We start from the raw sequence: 15,803 nt of genomic DNA, 5'->3' as shown, positions 1-15,803 counted from the left end.
GGGCATTAGGCGCGTGTCCGATGCTGCTGTATTATCCACACGCACACTTCCAAATAAAGCCGCTACTGGGAATAAAGAGCAAAGCCCTACTTTAAGAGGTTGCAGGTTGAGACTGAAAGATGAAAGTTTATAACTTATTTGTAGAGGTGAACGAGCCGAGCAAACATGTGCGCACGCGCGACGAAAGGCTTGACTAGAGTGACACTGCACCTGATCAGAGGAGGACGTAGAGTGCGTGACTCAACGTCGCTTGCTATTGGGGGGGGGTCCCCGGAAAACGTGAGTAGTGATTGGCTAGACAAGGCGGACGGCGGTATAAAGTGTAGTCCCGCGCGTGAAAGGGTTGTGTTTTTACTGGACTTCGAGATTGCAGGTACAGTCGTTTTTGGACTGCTTAGTAAATAGAGTAGAGCGAAGAATATTTAAATTTGTAAATATGAATAAAGACGGTTTACTTCTGACTTGTGTATATTTATGAGTTAAAGTAATTTGAATTTCCGGGTGAGATTTTTTCATTACTGTCTTTGTACGTAATTTTTCACTTTTTTAGTTTTTAATTATTTTACTTTCTGTGGAAGGAGGAGGAGGAGGAAAAAGCTTTTTGTTTATTTTTGTTGGATTTTCTCATTACTTTTTGCTTTGGAGGTACTATAGTTATTAAATCAGTACCGCCGCTCCGTATACGCAGAGTACGCAGTCTGCGTAGGGCACCAACTCCCAGGGGGGCACCATCCCAGCTGCTCAAAAAAATCGTTTTTATATAATAATAAATTAATATTAATAATATACATATACACATATAAACAAAAATATAAACGTATATATTGCATTTTACGGTGAACGCAGAGTAGGCTAAGCACACGTGATGACGCACGCGCCCTCACCTCTGTACCCAAATCTCTGGATTGCTCTGCGCATAGCAGTGACACTCCCTGTAACTGTTGCCTCTGCTGAGCGAAGTTTTTCTAAAATGAAGCTCATCAAAACGTACTTGCGCTCATCTATGGCACAAGAGCGCATGAGTGGTCTGGCAATTGTCAGCATCAACTCTGAATTAGCAAAGGCTTTATCATATGAAGAGCTCATTTACGACTTTGCCTCAAGAAAAAGCAGAAGTGTGCCTTTGTAAATTTTGAACTTTGGAAAGCTCCAGCAGATGACAGTGTTGATTTTATTTCAGTTTATTATTGTTTATTTTATTTATTATAAAAGTTTTATTTAAAGTGTAATTTTAGTTTGTATTTTTTGCTGTAGAGCTACAATTGTAATTTATAAATGATACAATTTATTTATGTATTTACTTTTATTTGAATAAAGTTCTATTTTGGCCCCTATAGTAGGTGTTTTTTTTATTATTTTATTTTTACTTCCGTAATATTTGGGGGAGGGGGCACAAAAGTAAATTTCTGCTTAGGGCACCCATTTGGCCAGCAGTGGCCCTGTATTAAATATAGCACCTCCAGTTGTTTTTCTTGTCTTTGTTAATGTTCTTGTATTGGACTGTATATGTAATTGCAAGACATTACTGTAAATGGTTATTGGCACCTCAGGAATAAACCTTTTTGAACAGTCATCATTTTATGTATCTCAATTCTCCCATTCCCTGGCCATTTGGTTACAGCTCCAGGTGCCCAAAAGTCTGATATGGTGCAATAGTGATATTGCATGGAGTACCACACAGAGCATGCATTGTGGCCAGGGTTGGGTTTTCATGGTGCCTTAGTGTGACATCACAGTCCTAAAAGTGATGCCATGAGTATAGATTACAGGCTGACAAATGCAAAAATGTTGAGCTCATGGTGCTGGTCATTGGTTAGAGATACAAAGTGAGAATTGTGAGGACAAAAGGTGGTGACTACAGTAATTTTGTCCACTGAAGGCAGAGAAGGTGACTGAGGGGTTTTGGTAGCTTTCTTCTCATTGAAGATCTATTACTTGGTGCAGTACCTTAAGCTTGGACCCTAGTTAGTTACATTTATTAAATGCTTTTCCAAACACTCAAAGCTCTTTACATAGGTAAGAGGAGCCACTTCAACCACTACCAATGTGCAGCCTCCACCTGAATGATGTGATGGCAGCTATTTTTGTGCCAGTACTTTCACCACATGTTAGCTGGTAAAGGGTTTATAAAGATAGGGAGTCAGTTAGAGGCATTGCATGATTAGGGAACCAGAATGGAAAGGGTCATGGTGAGCAATTTAGCAAGGACATCAGGCTATACCCTTCTCTTTTCAGAAGATGCCCAAGGATATTTTATGACCACAGAGAGTCAGAACCTCAGTTTTTGTCTCATCCGAAGGATGGCAGGAATTTTTATAGTACAGAGTCCCTATCACTGCAACGAGTCATTGTGATCCACACTCAGACCCCAGGTTAAGCGCCCCATAGTCTTTACCAACTCCATTTCCAGCAGCAACCTAGCTTTTCCTAATTGGCTTCCCATCCAAGTACTAGCCATTACAAACAAGCTTAGCTTCAGGTGGATTACCTGTTCTTATGTGCAAGTGGCATGTCTGCAGGATAATTCAAATTATGTTCTGCGGTAGTTTGAATGCCACCCTGTAGATAATTTCCGGCATTAACTTCTTCTGTTAACAAAGTTAATTTCTACAAATCCTGTCTGTATGGCACTGTGACAGCCTTCATCTGAAGCAGCAAAATGTCCATTTGGCAGCAATTAAGTTGGCATTGACGTGTGAGGCACAAAAGCAATTGGAATGCATTCTCGTGCAATAACATGTTTACTGCAATACTTTCAGAATTTTGTTTGATTTTAATAGATAAGCAGTAATACACTAACATATATACTAACATCAGGTAATTGGAAAAATACATTTTGCTTTTCAAAATACACTGGAATTCTTTGTAAGCTTGTTTAACTTACAGCTTTTAACATTGGTTTATAAATGTTATCCTTTATCCGTGGCTCAATTTCTGTCAGAACAAGCAGTGGAAAAGCATGCATAGGATGAATGGTAGTTTTGACTGACTGGTGACTTTGCAAATAAAAACAATGAATAGCATTAACATCAGGAAAATGTTTCTTTAGATTAAAATTCTAACACTCTGCTCTGTCTTTGTCCTTTCTGCAGGGGATCAGCAGTCTCTTCAGCTCCTTGAAGGTTGTAAGGCTGCTGCGACTGGGCAGAGTTGCCCGAAAGTTGGACCACTACATTGAATATGGAGCAGCAGTTTTGGTGCTACTTGTGTGTGTGTTTGGACTTGCTGCCCACTGGTTGGCTTGCATTTGGTACAGCATTGGGGACTATGAGGTAATTGATGAAGAAACCAATACAGTCAGGACAGACAGCTGGCTTTATATGCTCGGGGATTCTATTGGAATGCCTTACAGGTTTAACCTCTCTGGGACTGGAAAATGGGAAGGTGGACCAAGCAAAGACTCGGTATACATTTCCTCTTTATATTTCACAATGACTAGCCTGACTAGCATCGGATTTGGTAACATTGCCCCAACAACAGATGGAGAGAAGATCTTTGCTGTAGCCATGATGATGATTGGATGTAAGTCACTGTTTCAAAGTCTTTTTATCAGCTTCCGGATATAATGCTTTTATCTCAAAGGCTTACAGATCTAGATTTTTTTTGAAACACAGCATTTAGCATAAATTATCTTGCATTTCCAGATATTCCAGTTGGTTGCTATAGTAACTATTTAGCAAATGTTGTTTTTAAGGCGTGAAATGCTTGCTACATCCAATAAGAAGGAGATGCTGAAATTGGCATTAATGCTTAAATAGACAACTGACTTGTAACACTTTAGATAGGAGAGGCAAGGATTTAGGTTGGTGTGGTTTACTCTAAAGATTTAGATTAGGTTCATTTATTCAAAAATCCTTAGGGCTGGAGTTCAAAGTGTTTTCCTTGCTTTTGGATTTGAAAAATATGTATTAATGTGGAAGCTGGATGATGTCCGATGTTGCCTTTTGCTCTCTAAGTATTAGAAGAAAAAGCTGATGGCAATAAATTTCTCTGTTACAGCAGGGCAACCGACCTGTTGGTTTTTACATATCTCTTTGTTACTAAGTCGGCCAGTAGGGCCAATTAATATTCTATATTGTAGTAATATGTAAATTTTAATGAAGGAACACTTTCTATTTGTCTGTTTTCTGAATGTAGTTTATTCAGCACTTTCTCATGGGGCGTTGGTGTGTATTCTGGCATTAATCAGCCCTGGACAGGACAGCCTGACTACAAAGTGGGAAACAAGTTTAGTTTAGCCACAAGTTCAGTAAGCCATGCCAATTAATCCATGATTAAAAGACTCCTGAATTGAAAACCTACACCACATGGATGGTCTGTTGTGCAACAGTTTAAATTAAGCCATTTTTTGTTTAGATCTGGGCAGTTTCTTCTCTCGGCCGTGATTATTCTAAGGATGATAACTCACAGGGGATGAGTGATTCTCTTGCCACAAGGTTGCATTTTCTGGGGAACCAAGTGTGCTGTAATGTCTAAGTTCCTGCTTTAATGTTCCCTTGTCCTTGACAATGTGTCTTTTCCAGTGAGTAGTATCTCTTAGTTGCTTTACAAGAGTACTGTTTACACCAGGCCTGTTTTACTTTCCTTATTTAATATTTGTGTTTGGTTTTGATCTTCTGTAGTGACGTTCTCTCTACATAATTGAGCTTTTGTTTTCAGCATTCTTTGCTTGATTTATTGATCACAATCTTCAGCTTAAGGCTTGACACTATATTGAAATCAAGTGAATGGCACTTGATGAGCTGTGTTCAACTGAATGGTCTGTTCTTGTCATCATTAATACTCTGGTCTTACAATTATGCCTTGTTCCAATATCCTTGTTCATTCTTCCTACTTTACCAGCCACTTGATTGTTTTTTTTTTTTTAATGAAGTTGTAGCTTCTGCTAGTTGCTCATCTGATTTCAGATGCACATGAAACAACTTCACAGTTGATTGTTGTTAATGTATCCAGAAAACTACTCTTTAAGGACATCAAACACCTGAAGCGTAGATGTTGAAGTATGGCTGTGTGTTTAAGATGAAGACCCCTTCATTAAACCCTGGATCTTTTTTTCCAAATTTCCCTGCCATTTACTATAGAAAATAATTCCTGTTTTAATTTAGATACAGGTCATATTTCCAAAGCATAACATTATTTAAAGGAACAAACCTCTAGGTAATCTAAGACAGCCGGGAACAGGACCCTTTAGTTACATTTTCAGGTTATACATGGGGGTCACTGCGGTGGGCTGGCACCCTGCCCGGAGTTTGTTTCCTGAGTTGTGCCCTTTATTGGCAGGGATTGGCTCCAGCAGACACCCGTGACCCTGTAGTTAGGATATAGCAGGTTGGATAATGGATGGATGGGTGGACATGGGGGTCAGTCCTCAATAAAATAGACCATGTCTAGCATGGAGTTAGGAAATTGTACATTGCACAAATTTCTTTTGAATCAGACTACCCAAAATATGTCTTGATCAAGACTCTTCTTGTAAGAGTGTTTTTCATACACCTGCTTCCCTAGATGACATGTTTTGTAACTGTCCTCAGTTTAGGCCCAAATGGAATAAAATTTTTGCTTATTTGTTAGACTGTATAGGAATTGCATCAATCCTAAATTCTAAACAGGAGAATCTGCAGTAAAATTGATGGGATAGTACTGCTTAATGAACACTGAACTTATTATAAAGGTAGCAGTTCCAATTTCTAACCTAACTAAGAAACATGTGGACCACTGGTCTTCCTAAGTTCAAGGTTCCAGCCCCAGTTGTTTGCAAGTGCAAGTATATTCTTGATGTGCAGTGGAGGCAGGAGCTGTCCTTCTTCTTCCTATCATGCAATTGGCTACCAACATTTTCTTCATGCTTAGCACATGTTGCTGCTTTTCCTTTTCTTTCTCAATTAGTTTGCCTATACAGTTTGCTGTAACAAAGACACAAACCCAGATAACTTTGTGGAGGTTGCTGCTAGCTACATTTTTTGCTTCATCAGAGCATATTATGTCATAGGCTTTTAATTAAGACCAAGATCAAGGTTCTTGCCACAGTGGTTTGTAAGTAATGTGACAGACAGGTGCAACCCTTAGCATTTTATATTGTAAAAAGAACAGGGCAAAGGATGTTTTGGGGCACCTTGCAGCCAACCCTGTATAATAAACGTTGAATTACAAAAAAAAAAAAAAAATGATAAACTTGTTAACACAAAAATAAGTCCTACTGATTTCTGTATGTGGCAGACCGAGTAAAATGGCAGGTCCTAGGTTTATGAGGCATTCTGGGAGGAAGAGGTGGGCCAAGGTGGATGGGCCCTGTAAGTGACGTCAGAGATGAGATGGTGTCATTCTTCCTTTCTGCACAAGGAAGAGGAGAGAGATCATTATTATGCAGTGCCACTTTATGTCTGAGCAGAGAATTGCAATCACTTATGCCCTTAAGATGTTTCGCATGTGTATGCGTGTGACAGTAGATATAGATTATAGTACAATAATAGAAAAATTAATTCACTGTACATGCTGAACCATTGGTAACCATTTATAAGATTTACATTTTTATAAGATTACATACATTGGTATCTCTGAGATTAATACTTAAATATTATTCTTAATTTTTAATGTCTCTTTCTTTGATATTTAAATGGATAATTGAAGATATGCACTGTGTGCCTTACTAGTCTGGAGTGGATGCTGTTAGGAACTCAAGTTATTTAAGTTATTGTTTTGTTGCTTTACGTTTTGATGAGGTTATTATTAATATTATCTATTTTTATTACTGGCTCTCTAATGTCATGATGCTTTCAGAGCTTTTTCTTTCTGTAGCTTTCTCATTTGTGCCACCATACTGTTCAAAATTACTTTGCAAATCAGTGTCACAATATGTGACGTGATGTTACCATTATAAAAGATGGTGGTACACATGAACTTTGGCCAAACATCAGAGGAATGACATAGAATTGCACAGGCAGAAAGGCTTTTAAAAGTACATTTTACTGTAGGATTATAGTTTCAAAGTTGGGTAGGTTTCTTCTGTACATTTTCATTTTGATGCTTTTCACCTTTTTGAGTTCCTTTAGTGACATCTGCCTGTTTTGCTTGTCCGTGTTTCATCTGTCTGCTTCTCTGTCAATTTATTTCACTTCCACTATGAATGGATTGCATTAAAACCTTTAAAGGCAATATAATAATTTTAAAAAGTGACTAAGATACCACAGATCTGACATTGAAGGGAATTTTTTAACTGTGGAATTACAAAACCTTTCAATTGGACTTCTTTCTTTTGTCTATTTTATTATGTTCTAGAGAGAGAAAGTGGTGGTTCTAATAAGTATTACTGAAATAAAACACTGACATCAAGAAATGTTTGACTAGAAGTTGGTTAAATTAATGTCAAAATACTAACCAAATCTTCTGCATCATATGTTTTGAGATTGATGTTAATCATGTCTAAGTTTGTATAATGCACTTTAATTTTGCTATGTATGTAATTCTGACATTTTGTTACACTCTCAAACTGGTGTACAACTGGACGGTACCCCATATTTTCTGTATTTGCTGCAGTTGTTTTATAAGATTACATTTTTATATCATGAATGTCATGTTTTATCTTTTTCCCTTTTTTCTCTATAACAAATTTCAAAATATGCAGTTTAAATTCTGGTTATTGTGAGACACTGTTTGGACAGGTCATTACAGGTTTCAATTATAATCCTCATTTTTCATAAGATTTTGAAAATAAAAGCACAGTCTAATAAATGCCTTTCAGTATATTGCAATATATGTGGCTTATGAAGATTAAGTGTTGCACTAATCATTTAACATGAAGTATCCCTGAATCGCAGTGCACATCTAGGGTTTATAATATTCCAAGTCTTAAATATGTGGAGGTCAGAGAGAGCATTGGGTGCCGCCACTCCTGCAGACTTCTGCTTGACCTGGAAGTGCATCTAATGGGCTATGCCCTGCTACCAGGAGTACTCCTGGGTCTGATTTAAAAGAAGCTGCTCTACCTTACCTGGGGGCCAAAAGGCAAAGCTCACCAGGAGGAATAGAAGGAGAATGAAAGACTTCAGAATTTCTGTGCTTGTGGTACTGTAGTTGTGGTTTTTTGTAAATTAAGGTACCGTGTGTGGGGGGAAAAAAAAACAAAAAAAAAAAAACGGACTGTTATTAAACCTGGGCCTGTGTTGGGTGTGAGTTTGGGATTTTGGGCTCAGTGGCTCCCCCTACTAGTTACAAGATTTATAGAGCTGTTATTGTCATGTGTTTGGAGTACAATAAGATTCCTACTTGCTTGTGCTAATCAGCATGGAACACATTGCCACTCTCCAGTGCTATGATTAGTGAGAAGAACTTTTTTTTTTTTTGAAGCTTCCGTCTTCCTTACCTGAAAAATCTTAAAACACATTTGTCATTATCAATGAAAGTTAAATCCAACAAGACACAAAAACATCTATATTAAATAAAGATTAGAACAGATATATTGACGAAGATTGCAATAGGAGGGAATATGTGCTTGAACAGTTTTATGTGGTGCATGGAATTTGACTTTGTGCTGGCCAGATTTGAGAGACACTGGTATACCATCAAAGATTGATGCCTGTTTTGTACCCAGTGCTGCTGAGAAATAAACTGCTTAGCTCACCTCTTCCTGTGTGTTTGGCGATAGAGACAGTCAGCCTTGCATGTTTTTGTTCTTTTCAGAAAAGCCTTAAAAAAATGAGGCGCACAATATTATGGTCGCTGTTGCAACAAGGATACCCACATCATTATTACTCCTTTGACAAAGTATTAGACTGTCAATTATACTAATGATTCTGCCCATCTTAGTAGGCCTACATGATTTTTTTTAATCATTCCTTGTAGGGCCATATCATATATACTTGATGATTGTAATTCCACTTATTCAAGGTCTGTGTCCCTAATACTAACAAGTGTCCTGTTCCTCCTTGTCTGTCTAATGATATTTTTATTGAAGATGCCTATAAAAAGACGCGGAACAAGATAAAGATTTGGAAATTCACCATGAATACCAGTTTAACAATGGAAAGGGGGAAAAAAAAAACCAATCAGTCGCTCCAAAGGTGAATAAAGTAGACTGACAGGGTCAGTCAGTTATAACAATTGCGTCTTCTGTGGATCAATGTCTCATATTGTCGCAGGTTCTCAACACAATGCCAACTTCCAGGTTGATCCATTTGTTATGTGATGGCAGAGGCGTCATAGAGCAAGTGTCATCATTGTTCTTCCAGCTGTCCTTCGTTAAATGTACGATTGGAAAAGGAGAAGGCAGTCAGCAATTGCACCCTCTGTCAAGCAGGAGTATGCATAACAGTCTTGGCAGAGCCCTGAAAGTACCCCCTACTCACATGTGTCTGACACTGCTGTACAATGTAATATTTCACAAGCAGCCAATGACCAGGCAGCAATTAAGAGGTGATGAAAAACATATGGACTATTAAAAATACTGTTTATATAGGCCTATTATAAAGCATCAAATTAATAAGTAAATGATCTTGTGTGGTGAGTGAATAAATGTCTTGCATAACAAGGTATTGGAATGCCAAGCATACAGGATGTGTGTATTACAATCCGTTTTGAGTATTCCACTCTGTAATATTATTTGATGCATTTCACCCTACTTTCTCCTATATTATTTGATGGTAATCTTATTTTGAGCATTATTTATTTATCTATATATTTTTTAATGATTTTGTGCAAATTCTACTTTTTGAGGAACATGAGTTTCCTGGAAATAAAATTCAATTTGGCAAGTTAGTTGAGTTCTGAAATGCAGCTCATTGAGGCAAGTTTCATAGAAACCATTTTGAGGCAGGCTCTCACAAAACCCTGACCAACTAGATGAAGTGCTGTAGTAAAGCCATTTAAAGCAATTGGAAACTGAGGGGCCCAACTGGTTTGAGACAATTAAAGATTTCAGATGTTATGGATTAATGGGTGACACTAAATTAGCTGGGTGTGTGTGCTTCCCAAGTTAGTTTCTGCCTTGTGCCTGATGCTGCTGAGGTTGGTGCATACTCATCATGACTCTGGACTTGATTGAAGCGAGTTCAGTAAGGAATGGAATTGATTCTGTTTTAGCAGTTTGCAAAGGTGCATTGTATGAAGGATTTCTGGGCAATTGTTTCAGGCAGAAAAGCAGAATCCAAACACTACTAAAGGTGCATAATATCATGCTTTATGAAGGCTGAGAATGCAGAAGAGATTTGAAGAATGACTTTTAACTTTGGGGTGCCACAGATAACGGGTAACCAGTTTAATTTATTAGGAGACTGTGATGCTGAACTGTCATCTCAGAATCCCAGTTTTCCTTTCATTTCTCTCTGACGTTGTTCTTCACTTCTTTAACCTTTCTAGATCTTTATTCCTCCCTTGGCCCTGAACTCAATTTCTAGACACATTTATAGCAGGACTTCCTTACATTAATCAGGGTTTACACAGAAAGCTGTGTTACACTGGGCATTTATTTCTGTAAGAATAAGACACACTTCACCACATTTCAAATTTAAAAGTGCTGCCCTAATCTATGTGGTATTTTAGAACTGCAGAATTTGTGTCACAGCATGAGAGGGGTTAAATGGGGCTTCCTTCACAGCACTTCAAATTTTTTTTTTCTCTTTTCTCTACGAATGTCGTCCCACAACTGAAGCATCATGAGTCATATGGAAATCAGCATACAAAAAAGTTCAACATCCAGACTCTTGGAATGTTCGGATTTAAAGAAAGAAGTTGCCATAGTAACAGTGTGACAGAATCTTTGTGCTCTGTGATTAGGCAGTGAGTCGCAGCTAGACCCCAAGAAGACAGTTGGCAATATGTATTGTACTAGCAATTAAAAATGGAAACGTGAGGACATCACCTGCTGAAATGAAACACAATTTTAATTTCTAATATGACCCGCGTGTTACCTTTGACAAAGACAAGAAAGAGCTCTGAGCAGTGGGGGCTGAGAATTTTGCTTTAAAGCTGGCCAGCAAACTGTCTTACTGTTCGCAAGCCTTCTTTGACCTATTATATAAAAATCATGCTAAGTCCCTAAGACATGCATGGACCTGTTAATGACATACGGGCCACATTTAAAAATTAGACATAATTATAGGAAGAACAATAATGCTAAAAAGTAATACATGTGTCCAGAAGGCCAAATGCGGCTGAGCTTCTTTATTCCTTCATTATGCAGTAGTGAACTGATTACTTACCCAGTGGTATACCATTACATTAGGTTTACAGTATATCTTTAAAAATCTGAATTGGAACTAGATGTGTGAATTAACAACCAAGTGAAACTGGATATGAAATACTACAGTAGAATGGGATTATGATGAATACTAGGTTATGTATGTCAATCCTTTCATTACAAACCACCTCAAGGTGGCAAGGAGTGGAGTCTGTCCTGGCAGCACTATGCTGAAGGCAGGAACCAAACATAGAGTTAATTCATAAAATATTCAGGCACCTTCACTTTCCGTACACTTTATTGTGTTGTAGAGATCATTTTAAATTGATAAATTTGCCATTTGCTCATCAATCTACGCTCAATAACCCATAATGACAAACTGAAAACATTACCAAAAAGGTTTGCAAAATTTTTAAAAACTAGCCACATTACCTGTCAAAAGCAGGTGATAGAATAACTAAAAGTAATCAATGTCTGTTGCCTTATGTGTGGTTTCAGCACCTTTCCTCGGATTCCTCATGTATATGTATCTCTTTCCTGGTTCTCCCTCTGGAGCATGTTACCATTAAGCTTGCTTCTCTGACTCTTATTTTGAGACACCTTGCCCACCTCCTGTTCGCTTTTATAATTCCTGTATTTGAAGGTGACTGTCTGTGTGTCTTCTATGCCTTTGTCCTCCTCATACTTTCAATTGTGTCATCAAAGTCAAACTGGTCAATCAGGTTGCCTTGTGGGACTGGACATACATACATACAGACATTAGCATTTTATTACATAGTAGATAAAAAACTGAAATCCCTCACTTATATTGGTGCATCCTATTTGCTTTAATTTTCCGTGATGTGTCAAGAGCTTGATTGGCGTTCACCTATTGCAAAGTAAATTGATAGGACATCATTTAATTTAGAAATTCACATACCGGTGTAAGTAAGGTTTCACAATTCACATTGCATGGCAGGACAAAAGCACGCCATGAAGTCCCAAACTGTGGCAAGGCCAAACCAAAAAAAGCTAAATCTTTGAATATTCCCAGGAGAGTAGTGGCCTCAATAATTTTGAAATGGAAGAAGTCTGGAACCACAAGGACTCTTCCTTCATTTGGCTATCCTGGCAAGATGACTCTTGGTCAGGTAGGTGACAGGAACCCAATGGTCACTCTAAAAGACCTTAAGAGGTTCTCTTTTAAGATGAGATAATGAGTCTGATGGACAACCATGCCAGTATCACTCCAACAATCAGACAATGGTAGAGTTATTAGATGGAAGCTAATCTTGAGTAAAAGGCATGTGGGAGGGAAGGATGAATGCAGCTAAATGCACAGAGGACCTTGAGAAAAACCTGGTCTTGAGTGCATGACCCAAAGCTTGAGTAGCCAAAGACAAAGGTCCTTGAGCAGCCCAGACTTAAACCCCATAGAACATCTGTGGAGAGTTCTGAAGATGACAATTTTCAAATGCTTCCCATGCAATCTAATGGAGCTTGAGAGTTTATGCTAAGAAGAATGTTTGTTTTTTTTATGGGTAGTTTTCTTTGCCTTCTGAGGGAGACAAGGCTTGGGGGCTATCAAAAAAACTGGCCTGTTAAAGCCCATTGTGCCACTCCTTGTGTGATATTGGGCTATGCAAGAAATAAATTGTTGTTATATGAATGGGAGATTTTTTTTTTCTTTAATGAATTTGCAAACCTTTCAGAAAACGTGTTCACTTTTGTATTTTTGGTTATGGAGAGTAGATTGATGGGTAAAAATGTCAAATATATGCATTTACAGTTAAATCTACAACAGAAAAAGTGTGCAGAACGTTAAGGTGGTTAAATACTTTCTGAGCCTACTCTATATTCAATTACATACAATAAGTATTTGCAAGTGTAAGTATTTTATATCTTATGAGTCGTGGGTGGAAGCTGCCCCTGAATCTACTGATGTGAGTGCCAAATGCCCTGTACCCAAAATGGAGAAGTAGGAAAAGTGATTGTGCAGGAGGTCTTTAATCCTGCTGCTTGCCTTTCTAAGGCTGCAAGTGTTGTAAATGCCCAGAACAGAAGGTAGCTGGGTGCCAGTAATATTTTGTGTTGCCTTCTCCACCCTCTGCAGGGGTTTACGGTCTTGAGATGAGCAGGTGATGTAAAATTTCAGTGTCATCAGCACATTTCATCTTCTTTACAAATATAAATAAGACATGATGAATACAGATCCCAAAAATAATTCATCTAGAATCCCCCAAACTAGGAATTATCTTCTTTTGTGACCTCTCTATAATATAACTTAACCACTTTGCTATCCATTTTTGTGTATTCGCTCCATTGCCTTAGGGGTTTACTGTTTAGAATAGAATTAGTGTCTTTTTGGAAGTTTGTGCAAACTTTGCTACATGCTGTATATGTTTTAAAGTATCAAATTTCAGGAACCACAAAAACTTATGTCTAGGTTGCTGTGGTGTTTACCGCTAAAGGATCTCTCCACAAATAAACCACATGCTGCTAACAGGCAGTTGTGATAGCCGGTGAAAACACAGCTAAGAACAAAGGCTATATTGTAGAGCCCCAAGGACTTGCTTCACTCACTTGACCCTGAGCAGTCAGAGTTAGCTCCTTCCAATGCACACAAATGCCAAACAAGCACAGAACACTTCAGGGTGAGTGTAGCTGCGTTTGTAGTGCTTTCACAAATAGTTCAAAATACAGCTACCAGAAAGGCATTCCAGCATTAGTATGACTCATTTCCAAAAAAGCCCAAGTCTCTTCATTTTAAAAGTTTACTGAAATTCAAAGCAAACAATTCATACAAAAATAGACAAAATTGATACTGCAAAGAAAAGGGAAGTTCTTGTATTAGATGTTCCAATTAAGGCTTAAGTGTCTAGGCTACATTTCTTAAAGTTTCTGTTATTTTGTACACTAGGACTGTACTCATGTAGCTTAATGCTAATGTAATGGTAGCAGTAAAGTAACAGTCAGAAAACTATATTCCTTTAATGCATCTCTAACAGTTTATGTTAATTCTGGACATCTAACTACAATTTGCCAGCATTATGTTATCACACATTGACATAGCTGAGCATAAAGAACACTCCTTTAACTTAATAGCTTACGGGGGTAAACAGAATATTCAATTATCTGCAGTATGTGAAAGCTGCATTCTATTCAAATTCAAACTAAGCAAAAATGTATATGAATTTACCATTAACGTTAACTTAAGAGTTTGAATCTTACAGTTGTAATGAATCCAGTGTTGCCAAGTCTGTGGTTTTCTCGCCCAATTAGGCTATTTATGATTGTCATCCATGGGGGGGGGGGGGGGGGGGGGGGGGGAGGGGAATAGGCTTTCGCAGGTTGTATTTTTTTTTTTTGGGCTACTTTTTTAAAAAACATTGCTGTTTTTTGGGTAATCTTTCAACCCCCTGCTCTGCATTTTTTAAAATATTTTTCATCCTTCTGGCATCCTCCCCGGCTTTGGTAGTACTGTATGTACCTAACACACTCGCTCTGACACCATTCCCTGGTTTCCAGTGTGTCATTTTTGTCTGCTTTAGGTACTGGGCAATTTATTTGGGCAAATTCGCTATTTTTAAGCCATCCTTAAGATATAAATTTATGTTAAGGACCTGGCAACCCTAAGCAAACCTACGACTTTATATGGTTGTGACGAGGTTGCCAACAGATTTACATTTACAACTCCTAAGTCCTACAGTATTTTCCACCCCACCACCCAAATATTAACAACAATATACCAGAGAACTGTCAAAACAAATTAAGTATATTTACAATCTCAACAATGAAAAGTAACAATAAACATATAAAATGAACATCACAAACACCCAACCGCCCCCACTACAGACGAGATACACAGTCCTGAAAAGTCTTTGCTGTAAGTGATGGCTGTTGATCCTGAAATGCAAATAGTTACTAAAAGGAAAGATGTGATAGAATAATCCACTATTGTAAACTACTTCCAAGATAAAATGATACAGGTATTGGGTAACATTTTTTGTTTAGGAACTACAAAAATGCATTTATTATTCATTAAATCTTATGTAACAAAAATTTAAAAGTCTTCTTTGGGCTTCATAACACTTCTAAAACATCAGCAGATAGGTTTTTCATCTCTGTGCAGTGTGGCACATTGGCATGAGGGTAAATACTTGTTGATGATAATGATAATAGTAATAATTCTTTACATTTATATAGCACTTTCTTCACTACTCAAACCACTCCTTTATATGTAGGATTCACAGGTGTTATACTCCATATGTAATATCAAGAGAAATGACCGCTCCAAAGTGAAGTTTTATTTGAAGGTTACATTGCAGAGAAGAATAAACACTTTAGTGATAGTTTGTAAGCATTATGAAGACCCAAAGAAGTGTTTGCTAAGGTCTTGTCACATAATAGTAAATGAGTAATAAATCTGATTTTGCTGTAACCGAAGTGTTACTGGATAATGTAACGTAGACTTATCACCAGAGTCCAGAAGATGTTTAATCTTCCAAAAAGAGCAACTGCAGACATGAATGGGAAAGATGCCCACCATCTTGCTTATATCCAATGGGTATGCCAAATCCTTAACTGCTGTGGATATCCAGTTAAAAAAAGGGTTTTTGGGTGCTGCCGATGATCGCATTTATGGAGAATGAGA

General features: G+C 37.8%; 1 protein-coding gene across 4 annotated transcripts in view; it reads left to right on the top strand.

Annotated features, from left to right (window-relative positions):
* LOC114643083 (potassium voltage-gated channel subfamily H member 1) overlaps positions 1 to 15,803 on the top strand; it is an 846,735-nt gene that overhangs the window by 344,646 nt on the left and 486,286 nt on the right. For all 4 annotated transcript variants that reach the window (XM_051919675.1, XM_051919676.1, XM_051919677.1 and 1 more), the window contains exon 7: positions 3,093 to 3,522. In XM_051919675.1, the coding sequence (XP_051775635.1) occupies positions 3,093 to 3,522 (430 nt within the window). The remainder of the gene's footprint in view (positions 1 to 3,092; positions 3,523 to 15,803) is intronic.

The sequence above is a fragment of the Erpetoichthys calabaricus genome, chromosome 15 (genome assembly GCF_900747795.2).
Source record: "Erpetoichthys calabaricus chromosome 15, fErpCal1.3, whole genome shotgun sequence".
Classification (NCBI taxonomy): domain Eukaryota; kingdom Metazoa; phylum Chordata; class Cladistia; order Polypteriformes; family Polypteridae; genus Erpetoichthys; species Erpetoichthys calabaricus.
Note: the sequence above shows the minus strand (reverse complement) of the source record. Positions and strands in the feature narration are given on the sequence as shown.